Raw genomic sequence first — 16,898 nt, 5'->3', positions numbered from 1 at the left:
TTATGCAATCCCTTTTTATGGTTGGCCAGTAATATCCGGTTCGGACGATCTTAGCTGCCAGTGCTCGTCCCCCGATGTGGTTTCCACAGACTCCCTCGTGGACTTCGTCCATTACTTCTTTTGCTTCGTCTTTGCTTAAGCATTTTAGCAGGGGTTGTGAGAGCCCTCATCTATATAGTTTTCCTTCTATGCTCGTGTAAAAGCTTGCCTTTCGTCTGAAGTGCTGTGGTTTGAGTTCGTCTCTTGGTATAGCGCCTGTATTAATGTATTCAAGGAAAGGAGTCCTCCAATCATGGAGGCGGTTAATGTTCGTCACATGTAATAAATCAGTGCTCGGCTTTTTTAGTGAGAGTTGTGTTAGTGTGGATGCTTGTGTGTCTGCCCTAGTGGCTGCGAGCTTGGATAGTACATCCGCTCTCACATTTTTTCCTCTATAAACATGCAGTATGCTAAATGCGTCGAATTTTGAAATAAGATCCTTTGCTATGAGCCAGTATTGCTCTAGCAAAGGATCTTTTAGCTGAAATTCTCCTTGGATTTGTTGGACTACGAGGAGGGAGTCGCAATGTGTTGTCAAGCTTCGTACTTGGAGGCTCAAGGCGAGTTTGAGTCCTGCAATGAGGGCTTCATATTCGGCTTGGTTGTTGCTGGCTGGGAAGTGGAACTGGAGTGCTTGTTCGGCTATTACCTTGTCTCCCTCTTTGAGGATTACCCCTGCTCCACTTCCTTCTCGGCTGGATGCTCCGTCAACATGAAGTTCCCAAGACTTGTCGTGTTCATTAGTCGTTAGTTCTGAGATGAAGTCGGCCAGCACTTGTGCTTTGAGTGCCGACCTAGGTTGGAACTGGATGTCGAACTCTGAAAGTTCAATGGACCATTTGGTGAGGCGTCCGGCCAGTTCTAGCTTCGTCAGTATCTGTCTTAGTGGTTGGTTTGTCCTCACTATGATTGTGTGGCTTTGGAAGTAGTGTCTAAGTCTCCTTGCTGTGATTACCAGTGCTAGGGCGAGTTGTTCTATCCTCGGATATCGTTGCTCTGTTGGTTGCATGACTCTGCTGACGAAGTACACTGGCTGTTGTGTTTTCCCTGTCTCACGCACAAGGGCCGAGCTTATAGAATAATTTGAAATAGACAAGTATAAATATAATGGTTTACCGATTTTTGGTCTTTGCAGCACGGGTGGTGTTGATAGGATTGCTTTAAGCTCGGAGAAAGCTTTCTCGCCTTCTTCTGTCCAGTGAAACTTTTTGTTCTTCGATATTGTTTGGAAAAGGTGATATGCTCGATTTGATGCCGCGGGTAAAAATCGAGATAACGCCGCTATCCTTCCGGCCAGTTGTTGCACTTCTTTTATTGTTTTAGGGCTCGTCATATTGAGGACTGCCGAACACTTCTCGGGGTTCGCCTCGATTCCTCGTGAGGTAAGCATGAATCCGAGGAACTTTCCTCCTTTTACCCCGAAGGCACACTTTTCTGGGTTTAGTCTCATATTATAAGCTCGGATTTGTTCGAATATCTCGCCGAGGTCTTCGCAATGTGATTCTTCTCTTCTGGTCTTGGCGACCATGTTGTCTACGTAGATTTTCATGTTGCGTCCTATTTGGTGATGGAAGACTTTGTCCATTAAGCGTTGATAGGTTGCCCCTGCATTCTTTAAGCCAAATGGCATTACTCGGTAACAAAAGTTTCCGTGCTCGGTTATAAATGCTGTTTTGCTTTGGTCTTCAGGATGCATGAGTATCTGATTATACCCAGAGTATGCATCCATGAAGCTTAAGCTTTCGAAACCTGATGCGTTGTCGACGAGCTTGTCAATGCATGGTAAAGGGTAGGCATCTTTAGGGCATACTTTATTTAAATCTGTAAAATCGACGCACATGCGCCATTTACCTGAGTTCTTTCTTACCATTACCACATTTGAGAGCCATGTGGTGAAGCGGATCTCCCTGATGAAATTGGCTTGTAAGAGTTTAGTGGTTTCCTCTAAGGCTGCCTTTGATTTCTCCGCTCCGAGGTTTCTTTTCCTCTGAGCTATAGGTCGGCTTGATAGGTTGGTGGCGAGTTTATGACAGATGACGTCCGAATTTATTCCTGGCATGTCCGCTGGGGTCCAAGCGAACAGGTCAGAGTTGGCTTGTAGTAACTTGATGAGATCTGCCCTGTCTTGCCCTTGTAGTGCTTGACCGGTGTATGTTACTTGTTCTGACTTTGATGTTAGTTGGATTTTCTGAAGTTCGTCCGTTGGTTGGGATCTTTCCTGCGTGTCTCCCCGGGGGTCAAGTTCGGCTAGGGATAGGATTTCCTCTCTAGTTTGGACTGCTTTAACCTCGTGTTGCCTCTGTCTCGTGTCCGATCTTTTTAGGCTAGAGTTGTAGCATTGCCGAGCTTGTTGTCGGTCCGAGTGGATCGTTGCTATCCTGCCGTCCTGTGCCTGAAACTTAACGCATAGATGAAAAGTTGATATCACTGCTCTGAACATGTTCAGAGCAGGTCTCCCGAGAATAATATTATAAGGACTAATGCAGTCAACTATCAGGTATTGTATATCAAGGGTTCGGGATAACGGATTTTCACCTATTGTCGTTTTTAGCCATAGATACCCTTTTATTGGTACCCTTTCTCCGGAGAACCCCACTAGTTCTCCAGATGAGGGTTGTATCAGTTTTTCAGATAAGTTCATTTTTAAGAAGGTAGAATAAAAGAGAACGTCTGCACTACTACCTGGGTCTAAAAGGACTTTTCTTACCAAAAGATCGCCTGTTTGGATGGAGATTACCACTGGATCGTCTAGGTGTGGGACGGCCGAGCATATGTCTGTTTTGTTGAAAGTGATTTCTAGATCTGGTGTCTCCTGATTGTTTAGTGATGCTGTCCCTTCGATGGCCAGCATAGCTCGGTAACTGCGTTTCCTTGCCGATGTTGTTTCGCCGCCTCCGGTGAATCCTCCAGATATGCAATTTATGACTGCTTTGGGTTGGTTACCATTTGACCATTTGTTAGTTTCTTTGTTGACTGAGGTCGGTTGTCGTTCCTCCTTGTCTCTATTATCCCCTTTATGTTTTCTTCCTTCAATGTACTTGTCTAGTAGGCCTTGTCGAGCAAGTCTCTCCAAGAGGTCTTTGGCTATTATGCATTCGTCGGTCGTGTGTCCGTATTTCTGGTGGAAAGCACAGTGTTTACTTTTGTCTACGAACCTCTGGTCTTGATAGCTACCTGCTCTTGCTGGAGGTTTTATGATTTTGGCGTTGAGTATTTCTTTGATTATCCTTTCCCTTCTCGTGTTGAATCTGGTGTAATTGTCGAATTTCGGAGTAAGTTTGAATGGTTTGCCGAGGTCTTTGTTATGGGGCGACCTTGGTGTTCGGTCCTCTTCTCTCCTGGATCTTCTTTTCGTTTTGTTGGCCTCGCGTAGTTCTTCGATTTCCATTTGTCCTGCCGCCCTCTCCCTGAACTCTTCCAATGTCCGCGGTTTGGTGATCGCGATGGTTTCCCTAAACTTTCCAGGTCGGAGGCCGGCCTTAAGTGCGTGTAGGTGGACGGCGGGGTCCAGGTCGGGTATCTCCATTGTCGCCTCTGCAAATCTGGTCAGATAGTCCTTCAAACTCTCCTGAGGACCTTGGCAAATTGTGCCAAGATAATCCGATCCGTGGACGTATATTCGTGCCGCAGCAAAATAGTCGATGAAAGACTTTGCCAATTCTTCGAAAGAGGAGATCGAACCTGCAGGTAATTTCGAAAACCAAAGTAAAGCGGCCTCGTCAAGGTAAGTCGGGAAAGCTCGGCAAAGTACAGGTTCATTGTTAGGGCCGTTAAAAAACATCATAGACTGAAATTTCTTAATGTGAGCCCGGGGGTCACCAATCCCCTTATAGGGCTCGAGTGAGGAGGGTAGTGTGAAGTGTTTTGGCATTTGGAAATTTGTGATTTCCTCAGAGAAGGGATTATCCAACGTCAGTCTCTCCTTCGGGGGGTTGGCGATTAACAAGTCAGCCGCACTCTGGGGTGAGCTTTTGGGATTGCCTTCATCTTGTTTGTTGGCGCTGTTTTGTGCCGACAGCTCGGCCAGTCTCTTGACCTCCGCTTGAAGTTCAGCCATCTGGGCCATAAGGTCGGCCTGTGTGAGCTGAGGGACTCCGTTGTCGGCCATACCTATGGTCAGGGTAATCCTGCAAAGAAAAACTCAAGAGACAGAAATATAGTAGAAATGAGTGGGGTTAGCTTGACTTCGGCCCCACGGTGGGCGCCAAATGTTCCGTCCTGAATGATCCAAGGAGTGTGCTTGTCCTTGAGATCTCCTTGGCCTGGACGAACTTATACGTCGGCCGGGGCAAGCGCAGTAGCCGATCCTCGGATACCTCTGAAACACGGCGGCGGGAGTACCTGCAAAAAGCACTCCGACGCTCAAGTAAGAATATGCGCTGATTATAGAAAGAAAATACAATAATCAGGAGTGAAAGTTGTGTCCTGTGATGGGTTACGTTTCCTTGTGTTTTATAGGCGAGTAGGGTGGAGTGGCTCCGATATTTACGGTTAGAGTTGTTATTAGTATCTTTCTGTTGAGAGGAGTTACCGTCCATTCAGTTTAGTGGATTCTGTTGTTATGGGTCATCATTGGAAGATAAGGCTGACTCAGCCAGAGGATACTGCGGCCGAAATTATAGGTCGGTTTTAGTTCCGAGAATATCGTACACATCAGTACCTATTATACCCTTATCACTTTATTATAGTAGATTTAAGTTATTATCATTAAGCTGTTTCATTTATTTCATGGATTATATATATATATATATATATATATATATATATATATATATATATATATATATGAACATAAAAGGAGTAAACTTGATTTTTTTTTTTACTTTTATTTAGTCTTGTATTAACTCATGTTAGTTTTATTTTTTTTAAAAGAAAAAATTTAAAATTTAAAAGGTTTATATAATAATTAAATTTAGAGTATATACCCATTTTGGTCCTCAAAGAATTTCAGACTGGACACTTTAGTCCCCAACTAAAATTAATTATTCGATTGGTCCCTAACAATTAATTCCGTCAGTCACTTTGGTCCTTTACTCAGTTAACTCTAACGGAGGACAAAATAGTCCCTGACAACTCTAATAGGAGACAAAATGGTCCCTGACAACTCTAACAAGGAACAAAATGATCCCGAACCTCTTTATTCGAAAACGACACTGTTCTTCCCCAATTTTTATCATATTTCACATAACCCTAACATTCATACTCTCCTTCTTCACCTTCATTGTCTTCTTTTCCATCTTTTTCTTCCCCCTCTTTAGCTCCAAGATTAAGCTATAGTGTAATTGTCACACGTGTCGCACCTACCTCAACATGTCATGGACCGCACACTTCCTAAATCTTTGTGACTGGTACATCCACCTCCTCTGCACTTCACCCTCCAAAAGCATCCACTTCCACGCCTTTGATAATATCACCTCTAACCCCGACACATCAACGACATCCTCAAAACCAAGTTCTAAAACTACTCCAAGGGCATGCCTTTCTCCACTCTTCGGCAAGCAATATAGATTGTTGGACATTAGGACATCATGAGAAGATTCTCCTTCGACATCATATGCAAATTCTCATTTGAAATAGACACCGAGTGCTTCATTCCTTCTTTTCCAAAGTCAAAGTTGGCAGACAATTTCGATCTCGCATCCAAGCTATCAGTATAACGAGCAATGTCGCTATTGCCGCTCATATGGAAACAGAAGCGATTACTGAATATTAGTTCGGAGAAGAAGCTGAAGGAAGCGATCGGAGTGGTGGACAATGTGGTCATAGAGATGCTAGGGCAGAGGAGGAGGGAGATGGCAACGATGACAACGAGTCTTAACAAATCAGACTTACTGTCTAGATTCATGGGATCTATCGAAGACGATAACTAGTTGAGAGGCATAGGCATTAGTTTCCTAAGTATGAATTGGTTGAGAACAAGTTGAGGATTTTTTTTCTTGTGAACATTAAATTTATAGAGTGTGTATTGTGTAGTTTGAAGTTACAGTGTTAGACTGCTAGTGTTATACGAGATATGATAGAAATTGGGAGAGAACAGTGTCGTTTCCGAACAGAGGAGATTAGGGACCATTTTGTCTTCCGTTAGAGTTATCAGGGACTATTTTGTCCTCCGTTAGAGTTAACGGAGTAAAGGACCTAAGTGACTGACGGAATTAATTGTTAGGGACCAATCGAGTAATTAATTTTAGTTGGGGACTAAAGTGTCCAGTCTAAAATTTTTTGAGGACCAAAATGAGTATATACTCTTAAATTTAAAAGTAAAATCAAAATCAAGTAATTTGATTTGAAGTTTGAATTACTTCGTAAAAAATCGAAGCCGCAACCTTATTTAACATACTTTTTCGAATTTTATATTTACAGGTTTAAGATTAGATTTTCTCTCAAATAATTTTTTTTAAAAGTTAGGATTGAAACTCGAACCCGCGATTTTTAGATGAATGTGAAAAGACTATGCCATTTGAGGTAAAGTGATTTCTTTTAATCCAATTTTATTTTATTTTTATTTTGATTTACCTTTTTTTTTAAATCAAAGATAAAAAAGACTTGAAACTGCAACTTCTTATTTTTATTTTAGTATTTGGCATTTGTATATATCCTTGATCTAAGGTTAGTCCGATCTTGTTCTTATTTGATTAATGAGAATAGAAAATAATGTGGCCGATGCTATTGTTTGTGGTTTTTTAAAAAGTTTATTTAAAAGTTTCTTTACAAATTATATTTATTCGTAACTGATTTTCTCATTCAACTAGCATGATTTTTATAAGAATCAGTAAACTCTCCTTGAAAGCATCAACTTTACTTGCTTCAATCATCAGGTGCTTGCCTTTTTCCAGCAATCATTGCCACGTGAGAGTGATGGAAAAAATGATCAAATCTCTCTTCCAATGCTTCTTTGCATGCTGCGTGAGGTAAGCCATATTTTGTTTCTTCACGGAGTAACACAAAATAACATCGTGAATTTCTCCTTTCTCTTTCTCTGAATTATTTTGTACTTAATTGATAGGAAATCCCAAATACGCAATTCTTGTTTTGCCAGTCTTCTAGTCGATATAATTACCGACATCTTTCTTAGACTTCTCATGAAATCTGTTCTCATTTGTAGATGTGTTTGCAAGCATTGGAACACATTGATTTCTGATTCAAACTTTGCCAAGTTATTCTTTACTTATACACCTCCTGCTACCATGATCTGACATTGTTATTCAAAAATCTTTCACCTTGTTGAATATGACGGAATTGCATGGCATGAAAGGAGAAACAATCCATTCTGCCTTAATTTGTTTGAGGTCCTAGAACCCAATAATAGTAGCAGCATAAAACTTCATCCTAAATTTGAGATTCCTCTTCCTATTCCCAAATCATTCCAGTGTAAAAGAGTTTATGTTGACGTGCATTCTTGTAATGGTCTTTTTCACATGAGGTGGTCAATAGATCGAGACATTTCATTTGTTTGCAACCCAATAACAGGCGAGTTCATAAGACTTCCAAAACACCCTCCAATCTTGACACCCTGCGAGCAAATATCTTGGTGTTTTGGTTTTCACCCCAAAACAAACCAATACAAGATAATGAGAATCCATATATTTAAACATGATCATCGAATAGTTGTTCAAATGCACACAGTTGGAACATCGACATGGATAAATATTGAGGTAGATTATCCCAATCATTTGATATATGTGTTCGAACATCCTACTTGTTTTAATGGGGCACTTCATTGGATTGGTAGAGATGTTGATAGAAATGCCACAGTATGGACTTTTAATTTTGACACCGAGCAGTTCCAATTCTTCTCTAACACGCCCAGGGGTCAAGGTAAAGACTGCATAGTAGATTTCAAGGATTCTCTTTGTTTCATGTATTTTAATGAGTTGCTTGTCTCAATGTGGATGATGGAAAGATATAGAGTTGGAGAATCTTGGACTCCCATTTTTCAGTATTCCATAACCACATCTCAATTACCTAGCTGCATTGCCTACCATGATAGTGAAAATCAAGAGTTTTGGATTTTTGGGACTCCTTGGCATGATATCAAAATTCATGGCAAGTTTCAAATGGTTCGTCTTGTTCCTACTCTTATCCCACTTAAAAATATTATTATTGGAGATAATGTGAAAGTGCAAAATATTTACTCATTGGATAATCTAAATTGAGTTTTACTGTTGTTAGTTGAAAAAAAAAACCTCTCATTTTGATTTTCTTATTAATAGCAAATTTATGCTTAATTATTTTAGATTCACATTATAAATTATAATGCTCACATCTTATTTAATTGTTTAATTATATATTGTCTCTAGCTATTCAATAGTGTTTGCAAAACTGTTAAAAAAATATATGATACCATATTAGAGATCTTGATTACCAAGATCAGAATGTACAATAAAAAAGAACATGAATTTTGTTATATCTAGATTGTACAAATACATTACTATTAGTGTAACTAAGTCACACGAGGACCACTACCATTCCTCCAAACACTAACAGAATTAACTAAGTCACATTAACTAACTAACCACTCATAAAAACTAACCCTCTCACTCTCCCAATAGCAAAATTCCTTTTTCTAAACTATTATAATTTGAAATATAATTTAAATTAATTCAATTTAATTTGTAATTCCTATTTTAATTTTATTGGTTTAATCATCTTTAACAAAATAAAATTTTAAATTTTGAATATTAAAAAATAAAGAACTAAATAATTCAGTTACTAAAATAATTAAATTTATTTACAGCAATATAAAAAAATATTTTATAAAATACGAAATATATATTTGTATATAAAATAGTTAATTAAAGACTAATTTTTAGTATATATTTATAATATGATTGAATAATTATATATTAATCATTGTCGTTTATTATATACACATTAAAATTCAACCATCAAATTAATAAAAAAACACTTAAAAAATAGTAGATTATAAACAAATTTTTCTAATAAAATTTTACTGTAAAAGATATCAACGAACTTTTGATAAATTTTTGATAACTTTTTTTACAAAATTTACTGACAAATTCTAACATTTCTCGATAATTTTGTCGATAAAATTGAAATTGAAATTTAAAACTATCATCACAAAAAAATCCTTCAATAATCATTAATAAAGCCCTCCAAAATTAAGCCCTGATTGCATAAACACAAAGTCCGCTGGCACAAAACACACCATATTCGATGATGAAACTTCATTCAACACAAAATCACCGTTCATTTTCTCCGATCCTTCCTTTAAGCTTGCTCTTCTTCTTCTCTCTCTCTCTCTGATTCGAGTTGAAATTAGGGCAAAACTCGCGTTGAAAATGTGACTTCTCCGTCGCTTCTGCTTTGTCGCCGCTCGCTTGCACGAGCTCCCTCCGTCACTGCTCGCTTGCACGAGCTCCCTCCGCCGCCGCTCGCTCGCATGAGCTCCCTCCTCTGCTGCTCGCGTTACACGAGCTCCCTCTGCCGCCTCTCAGCTTATGTCTCTCTCTGTCTCGCGCCATCCATCCTCGCCGTTCACAGCCTCGTCGAGTCATCGTGTCACCAGATCTAAAACCTACATGTATGTCTTTATCTATTTTAGATTCTGGAATTTCTATTGATCTATATTTTGTTTGGAATTCAAATGTTCATACGTTATTATTGCATCTAAAACTCAATCTGTTCCACTTTTATTTTATGGTTTAGATTTTTGTTCTTGAATCCTCTTCAAGGTTCGAATTTGGTTTTGAAAGTAGCTCCATTAATTGTTATGGCTAAAAGTTTGCGTTGAAGATAATCTATTGTGTCTTTTAGAGTTCTGCTTCTGAGGTAACTATAATTACCAGTTCATGAAATGCAACGTGCCAAGTACATAGATTTAAATTACTCTGTGACTGATTAGAATGAGGTTTTCAGAGGAGAGATGTGTACTAAATAAAATAGTATCACTTAAAGAAAAAAAATTGTTACACTGGTATTGTTTATAATATATATTTAATTCACATTTTGAAAATTCTAAGCATTGATTTACTAATTTATGTTGTTTTGCATCATTATTTTTTGGAGTGATCTCAGTCAACCCAATTGTTGTTCTGATTGAGATCTCTAAACCTTATCTTGAAAGAATTTTCTTACCATTAAAACCGACTTTATCTGTTTGGGTTCTACTGTTAGTATAATGAAGGAGCCTTGTTAATTCTATTTTGTTTCGTGATTCATGGTTTCTATGAGTTTGTATGTACTATCTTCTATTTGATAGGTTGGGACTCCAATTTGTATTCCTTCTAGAGACTTCATTGACATTGGCCGCATTGCCTCCATTGAAAATAACCACACGCCAGTTGATTATGCAAAGAAAGGGCTGAAAGGAGCTATTAAGGTACATATGACTACAGAAAGTTGATTTTTCAGATCTTAAGCAAAATATACTACAAAATATCTTAAACAATTTAAGCCTTACCTATGGTCAGTTTTTAGCTGTGTCAGCGAGAGAGTAGAAATAAAGGATAAGTGGCTGCAAAACAAGGGAACACATTTTATTTATTTATTTTTATTTATTTATTAGTTTGGTTTTTTATTTCTCTTTGTTTTGGTCCTAAAATCATATCCAATTCGATTTATTTCCTTTTGAATTTTAATGTTCAAAACAGAATGTTGAAGTATTCATGGACGCATTTAGAGCAGTAATTGAAGAGAGGTAACGCGTCTATTATTTTGTGGAACTTCAGGAATGATTTGACCTCGAATGCCTTTTGTATTAATTCAAACCTTGCAATGTGGTTTGATCTTGAATATTTATGCTTTCACCCTGAATATGAATATTTTAGGGTTATTTAGATTATATCTATGAGTGTAAGAGCATTTGGTGCAACAGTAAGATTTCTACCTCATGACATGATGACTGAGTTGAATGTTGACTAATATTGCTATATATATGTATACATGTAGGGATTAACAAAGACACTAGACTTTATAATTGACACAGCATTGGTGATCATCCTTTTGATCCTTACATAGCACTTCTGAAAACATTTGCTATCCTAGTAATAGGTGGGGCTGCAAATGAAATCAAGTTCAGCCCTGCAAGCCTATTCTTCGGTATTACATATATCTGCGCATATTGTTCATTGTTTCAATTTTTCTGGTTTGATGCAGGATTAAAAACAAATGTCATGTTTTCTTGTCCCAGTATCTTCTTTTCTCAATTTGGCTACGCAGTTAGGTTAGATGAATTTCGCTGTGCACACCAAGTGTTTGATGGTTTGCTTATTTGTTGGTTTGAGCTAACATGCACATCTAGAGATTCAAAAGAATACTGAATCTCAGTTATCCAAACACTTTCATACTGTATTATCTTTTGCTTTACATGAAGTAGTGAAGAACACCTGTGTCTCTGTGGATAAGTTTTTTGTTATGGTAAGTTTCTGAAAAGATTATGTATTTTGAAGTTCAAACAAATTTTCTTTTTATTAATATTCTGGATGATTTTAGATTAAGGACCTTGATATATCAAGGAAGAAAGCAGATCTTGAAGGCCACACAACAAGAGCAGATGGTCTGAGGTAGTTGTTTCGATTAATTATGTTTCTCTAGGTTCCTTTCAATTGATTTTTCATTTTTACTCAATGCTCTTGGCTAAAATATGTCCGACATCCTATTTTGATGCAGAAAATCTTTGATGGACATCATTTTAGATCAACTAGCTTACAACATAGATACCATCCCCCTATTTCTTAAGGTTGAGTGTGAACATTGTCTCTCTGCTCCTCTCACCCTTTTTGCAAATAGCTGTCTGTATAGGATTATCCCTTTCCTTTTGAAACATTTTCTTCTAGTTATACTAATCAAGAATCAAAATAAATCTCACTATATGATATTTACATAGTATTGATGACATGACAGTTATGTTATGGCTAATCGTTCTATTTTTACTGAGCGTGATTGCAGACCTTCAGTGAACCAAAATGGAAACTGGAAATAGTTGTGCATTACCTGTGGAAATACATGACTAAGGTAATCAGCAGCTAGATTGTTTGAAAATCTACTTGCTTAACATTATGTATTGTTACTTTTGAAATGGAGCCTCAACGGATAGTAAGCTACAGGTTTCATAATCTCTATTTAATTTTGTTTGTTTTATACATAATTGCAGCCTTCTGTTCACACTCGAAAGTCAAATGGCTGTCCTGAGGATGCAACATTTGAAGTGGCTTTGAAATGCTTCTCAAATAAAACTGGCACTAAAAGCACTATTAAAAAAATTGGTCCAGATGTAATGCAGTTCCTTGTTGGTCACAGGTATTCCTTTTTTGTTATTTTAGTCGGAAGGTGGTTCTGTAATAGAAGTAATGGTTTGATTCCTGTTATTTAAAAGCTTTACTATCTTCCTAACCCTCATACATGGATTGTAAGCATTTTGCATAATGTGATTGGTGAATTTGGTTATAACGAGAGAAATTTTTCGGGGTTATTGGTTCAGTTCTTGATATTCTATATGGCTATAAGGCATGATTGTTTGATTTCGCTTTTGCTCTTGCCGACTTAGGTTGTCTATTTTAAGCTGAATGTGTTTGTAGAGCCTCTACTTTGCTCTGCTTTAGAATTGTTCCTAGTCCTACTCCTAGAAATTGATTTTGTAACTTTTAAAAATTTTTGTTGGAAGTCCATGAATTAAAATATATAGAAGGCCAGATTTTTATATTTTCAACTTTTGAATTGAGAACTAATTTAGTAGTTTCATTTCATGGCAAATTAGTTAATTCATATGGTCCCTTTAAGCTGCTGGAAGCACCCCACAACTGGTGGCAAGGAGCATGAGGACCTAAAAAATTTCTTGTTTGAGGGAATTTGCTTAACTAATGTTAAGCAAAGACAATAGTGGACAAAGAATATGTACCTTGGAAACTTAATTTGAAATTGTGCTCATTGGCCTTTTCTTTCCATAAAATTTATGTGTTTGGTCTTTTAAAAATTAAATCGTTATTTAATTGGAATTGATTTGTATATAATAAAATAATATATTTATATAAATATACATTTAAAAAAATATTTTACTATTTTTAAATTATTTTACTTAAAAAAGTAATAGTTTGATTGATTTTTGGATTCTTTAACTTATTTATTATCAACCAATTTTTATCTTAAATCAAATTGATTTATTGACTAGTTTTTAGTTAATCCAATTGAATTTGGATAGTTCAATTTGATTTTCAGAATTATGATTATTTCCTAAATTTCTTTTACAAAAGTATGTCTAACTTTTATAATTGTTCAACTAAAAACTATATACACACTAAAAAATTATATACACACTAAAAATTAATTACTAAATTAATGATCATATATATATATATATATATATATTATTAGAGATATAATGAAACTAGCACGTTAGGTAGAGTTTTGGTGAGTTTAAGAATTAGACTAATTAAATTTGATCAGCTCGAGTTAGATTGAGTTATTATATTTTTTGTGATTAAATTTAAACCGATTAAATTTAAGTTGGAATAGATTGGATATTTAAATTAAATTAGTATGCAAAAATTAAAAAATGTGAAAAAATATTGCATAACACAAAAAAAATTATGCTGAAAAGTGGAAAAATTAATGACTAAGATGAGATTAAAATTAGTAAAATTTAAATTATATAAATATTATAATTTTTTTAATATAATGTGTTAGGTAATTTGTTCATCGGGTCGGTTCAGGTTCATCGATCCCCTAGATTTGATTTCCGAACAAATTAAGGTTGAGTATAATCGAATTTTACTCGATTATCCGTCAGGTATAATGCTCAATATAAAATCGGATTTGGTTGGATTTAATTAGATAATCGAATTATTTGTATCTGCTCAATTAGATAATCAGGTTATCCGTACTTATTTACATTCTTACAAAAAATTAACTACTATATATTTGTTAACTACTATATATTTGTGTATAATTATATGTATTGTTTAATTTATTTTTAATTTATATTTTGTATTTTAACATATATTCCATATAGATAGTTGATTTGATTAAAAGTGTTAGCGGATCGTATTAGATCGGATATGATCAAAATCTCGAGTTAATATATATATACTACACTCATCGAATCCAATATTTACATTTTCTCTACTCGGATATGATTTGAAATTTATATTTGCGGATGGGATCAGATTTCATATATATCCGCAGAAAAAAAATTAAAATAATTTTTTAAAAAAAAATCAATAAAATTCCTCTTTTCGCTCTAATATTTTTTTTCATTCTTTCAAATATGTTTATTTCAAAAATATTATTAAACTATTTTTTCTTAAATAATAAAAATAAAATAATACAATATATATAAATAATAATTATTAATTGAAATAAAATATAAATACAACGTATTATTTGGTGTAGATACAGATAAATACTATAAATGTGTGGATATAATCTAATTCATGAACACTCCTAAATTTTATAATTATTTTTTTTGTGTATAAATAATATTATTGATATTTATACATATTAATTATATTTTTTTAATTAAATAATTAGCTACCAAAATAATTAAATTTGACATAATAAAATAATTAAATTTATTTACAATAATATAATGAAAAATTATAAGATGTCAAATATATATTTATAAGCAATAATTGATTGATAACTAATTTTTAGCATATATTTAATATTATTGCTATTATAACGAGGACTGTGATATTTGGAATAATCATTTGGTCTCTCTCAATCTATCTCACATTTGGTTTCTTTTGATCACTCTCACAAATTTATAAGAATAATTTCGAGATGGTTGTCGAGTAAAGTGAAATTTAATTTTTTTTTTTAAGTTTTTTAAGAATTTTGGTAACTATTAAATTATAATAATTCCTTTTTTATTTGTGGTGTTGTATAAAAAATAATTCATAAAAAATATGATTTAATAGATACATTATGTTTGATAAAATACAAATAATAATAATTGTTTATGTAATTTTTTCTCCTTCACACTTATTTATTTTAGATGAAGTAATAAGTTTCTTTACATTGTGCTTCAGAAAGGTGAAAAAATGTTGTTTTTCGGTTAAAAAAAATGTTATGGTAAATAAATTCAAAGGTAAGTATGATTTTAGTTCTTATGGTATAGGTTGAAAATTTTTTCGTCTCCAATTTTTTTTTTTTTCATACAAAATCGTCCATAAGATTTAACTTAATTTTAAAATTGTTATTCAGACCAAAATACCCTTCCTCTTCTTCCCCAAAATAACCGATTCTTTTTCTTCATCACAGCAATACTTAGTACCCAGTTCTTCATCTCAATCACAATCATATCTCTTTTTTTTCTTCTTCTTAGACTAGAATTTCAACAAAATTTCAACTACAATTTTAACAAAGCAACATAATTTCAATAACAGCAACAAAATTTCAACTAACGAATATCAAAAAACCAAAACAAAGAAAAAGAATACAACAACAACAAAATTTCAACTAAAAGATATCAAAAAATCAAAACAGAGAAATAGAAGAATGAAATAGAATCAGAAACAAAACAGAAACAGGAAAATAATAGAATCAATACCCAAGATGAAATCAATACCCAATATGAAATTAGAGTCAACAACAACAGTATGATTAACAAAATCAGAATTGAAATGAAAGCAGAATAATTAGAAACTGAAGCAGAATAATCAAGTTAATCTGAAACAGAATTGGAACCCAGCGGTGTGGAGCAACGGCGAGCTAGCGAGGAAGAAGAGTAGTGGCGAGGACACGAAGCAGCTGAGGAGCTTCAGCGACGGCATTGAGCTCAACGGACGGTAGTGGTGGCAGCTGGCGCGATAGTGGCGTCTCTCTCTCTCTCTCTCTCTCTCTCTCTCTCTCTCTCTCTCTCTCTCTCTCTCTCTCTCTCTCTCTCTCTCTCTCTCTCTCTCTCTCTCTCGTCAGCGTCACGGTGGTGGATCTAGCGATGACGGAACAACTCAAGACGACGACGACGACGACGCGGCTTAATGGTGGCGACGAACCCAGTATGATGACAACGGCCTCCCTTCCCTCTCGCGTGATTCCCTTCCCCACCTTTCCCTTCTCCTTTCTTCTTTCTTCCCCCTTTTGCGTGATCTCTTTCCCTCTTTAATTTAACCTGTTTTTTATTTAGTTAGGGGTAATTTAGTAATAAAAATAAAATTTTTCTTCCCCGCCTTCCCTTCCCCTTTCTTCTTTCTTCCCCCTTTTGCGTGATCTCTTTCCCTCTTTAATTTAACTCTTTTTTTTTAGTTAGGGGTAATTTAGTAATAAAAATTAAATTTTTGGTAAAAATGATGATTTTTTTACTAAATTAAACCTTAGGGACAATTTTGTATAAAAAAAAGGTTAAAGACGAAAAAAAATTTCGACTTATACCTTAAGAATCAAAATCATACTTAACCCTAAATTTATTCATATTTTAAGCAAAAGTAGGTTGTCTTATTACTCAAAATCTTTGCTGATTTTGCTGTTCTAAATTCTAATGCACAATTGATGCTCACTCCTAAATCAAAGATTCTAATCCCTAATAAATAAAAAATTATTAGAGATATAATAATTAATGATATTTTTTTTATTAGTTTAAATTTTTAGAATGAATAATTTTATGATATGATATTAAAACTCTATGTCTAAAAGATCTAGAATTTGATCTTTATTAAATTTCAATAATAAAAAATAGTATAAGACAAATAAAAAAATATTTATAAAAAAATCAAACAAATTCAAAAGAGACTCTTACTTAGAGAAGATGTTTAAGCTTTTGAAATGTAAGTCTTCAACAAATATTAAAACATTACATGATCAATAAAATTTATAATTTTTATCAACATTTTATGAATATTAAATTTTAAATTCTAAATTCTAAATTCTAAGTATTAATAGTATAAGAATGAAATATTAACTAAAAT

At 34.8% G+C, this 16,898-nt stretch overlaps 2 protein-coding genes across 7 annotated transcripts; one reads left to right on the top strand and one right to left on the bottom strand.

Annotated features, from left to right (window-relative positions):
* Positions 1-166: 166 nt before the first annotated feature.
* On the bottom strand, positions 167-5,558 carry LOC110263677 (uncharacterized). Its single transcript, XM_088490344.1, has 3 exons — positions 5,344-5,558; positions 4,356-4,418; positions 167-4,166 (listed from the first exon to the last, which is right to left on the bottom strand). Exons 1-3 carry the CDS (start codon positions 5,556-5,558, stop codon positions 167-169), a joined length of 4,278 nt encoding a protein of 1,425 aa, XP_088346470.1.
* Positions 5,559-9,171: 3,613 nt separating this feature from the next.
* Positions 9,172-12,477, top strand: LOC107645571 (negative regulator of systemic acquired resistance SNI1). 6 transcript variants are annotated; one of them, XM_088491719.1, is made up of 9 exons: positions 9,176-9,580; positions 9,706-9,828; positions 10,259-10,378; positions 10,650-10,696; positions 11,155-11,216; positions 11,491-11,561; positions 11,668-11,737; positions 11,947-12,012; positions 12,152-12,477. In XM_088491719.1, the coding sequence occupies exons 5-9, from the start codon at positions 11,172-11,174 to the stop codon at positions 12,368-12,370; spliced, it is 471 nt and encodes a 156-aa protein (XP_088347845.1). In that variant the 5' UTR covers positions 9,176-9,580; positions 9,706-9,828; positions 10,259-10,378; positions 10,650-10,696; positions 11,155-11,171; the 3' UTR covers positions 12,371-12,477. The 6 variants fall into 6 exon arrangements, with proteins under 6 accessions (XP_088347843.1, XP_088347847.1, XP_088347845.1 ...); XM_088491718.1 differs by having other exon boundaries at positions 9,202-9,580; positions 10,948-11,216; XM_088491717.1 differs by lacking the exon at positions 9,706-9,828 and having other exon boundaries at positions 9,172-9,580.
* The last annotated feature ends 4,421 nt before the right edge of the window (positions 12,478-16,898 follow it).

Source organism: Arachis ipaensis, chromosome B6 (assembly GCF_059453495.1).
Source record: "Arachis ipaensis isolate K30076 ecotype BB chromosome B6, ASM5945349v1, whole genome shotgun sequence".
Lineage (NCBI taxonomy): Eukaryota > Viridiplantae > Streptophyta > Magnoliopsida > Fabales > Fabaceae > Arachis > Arachis ipaensis.
This window is presented reverse-complemented; position numbering and strand designations above follow the sequence as displayed.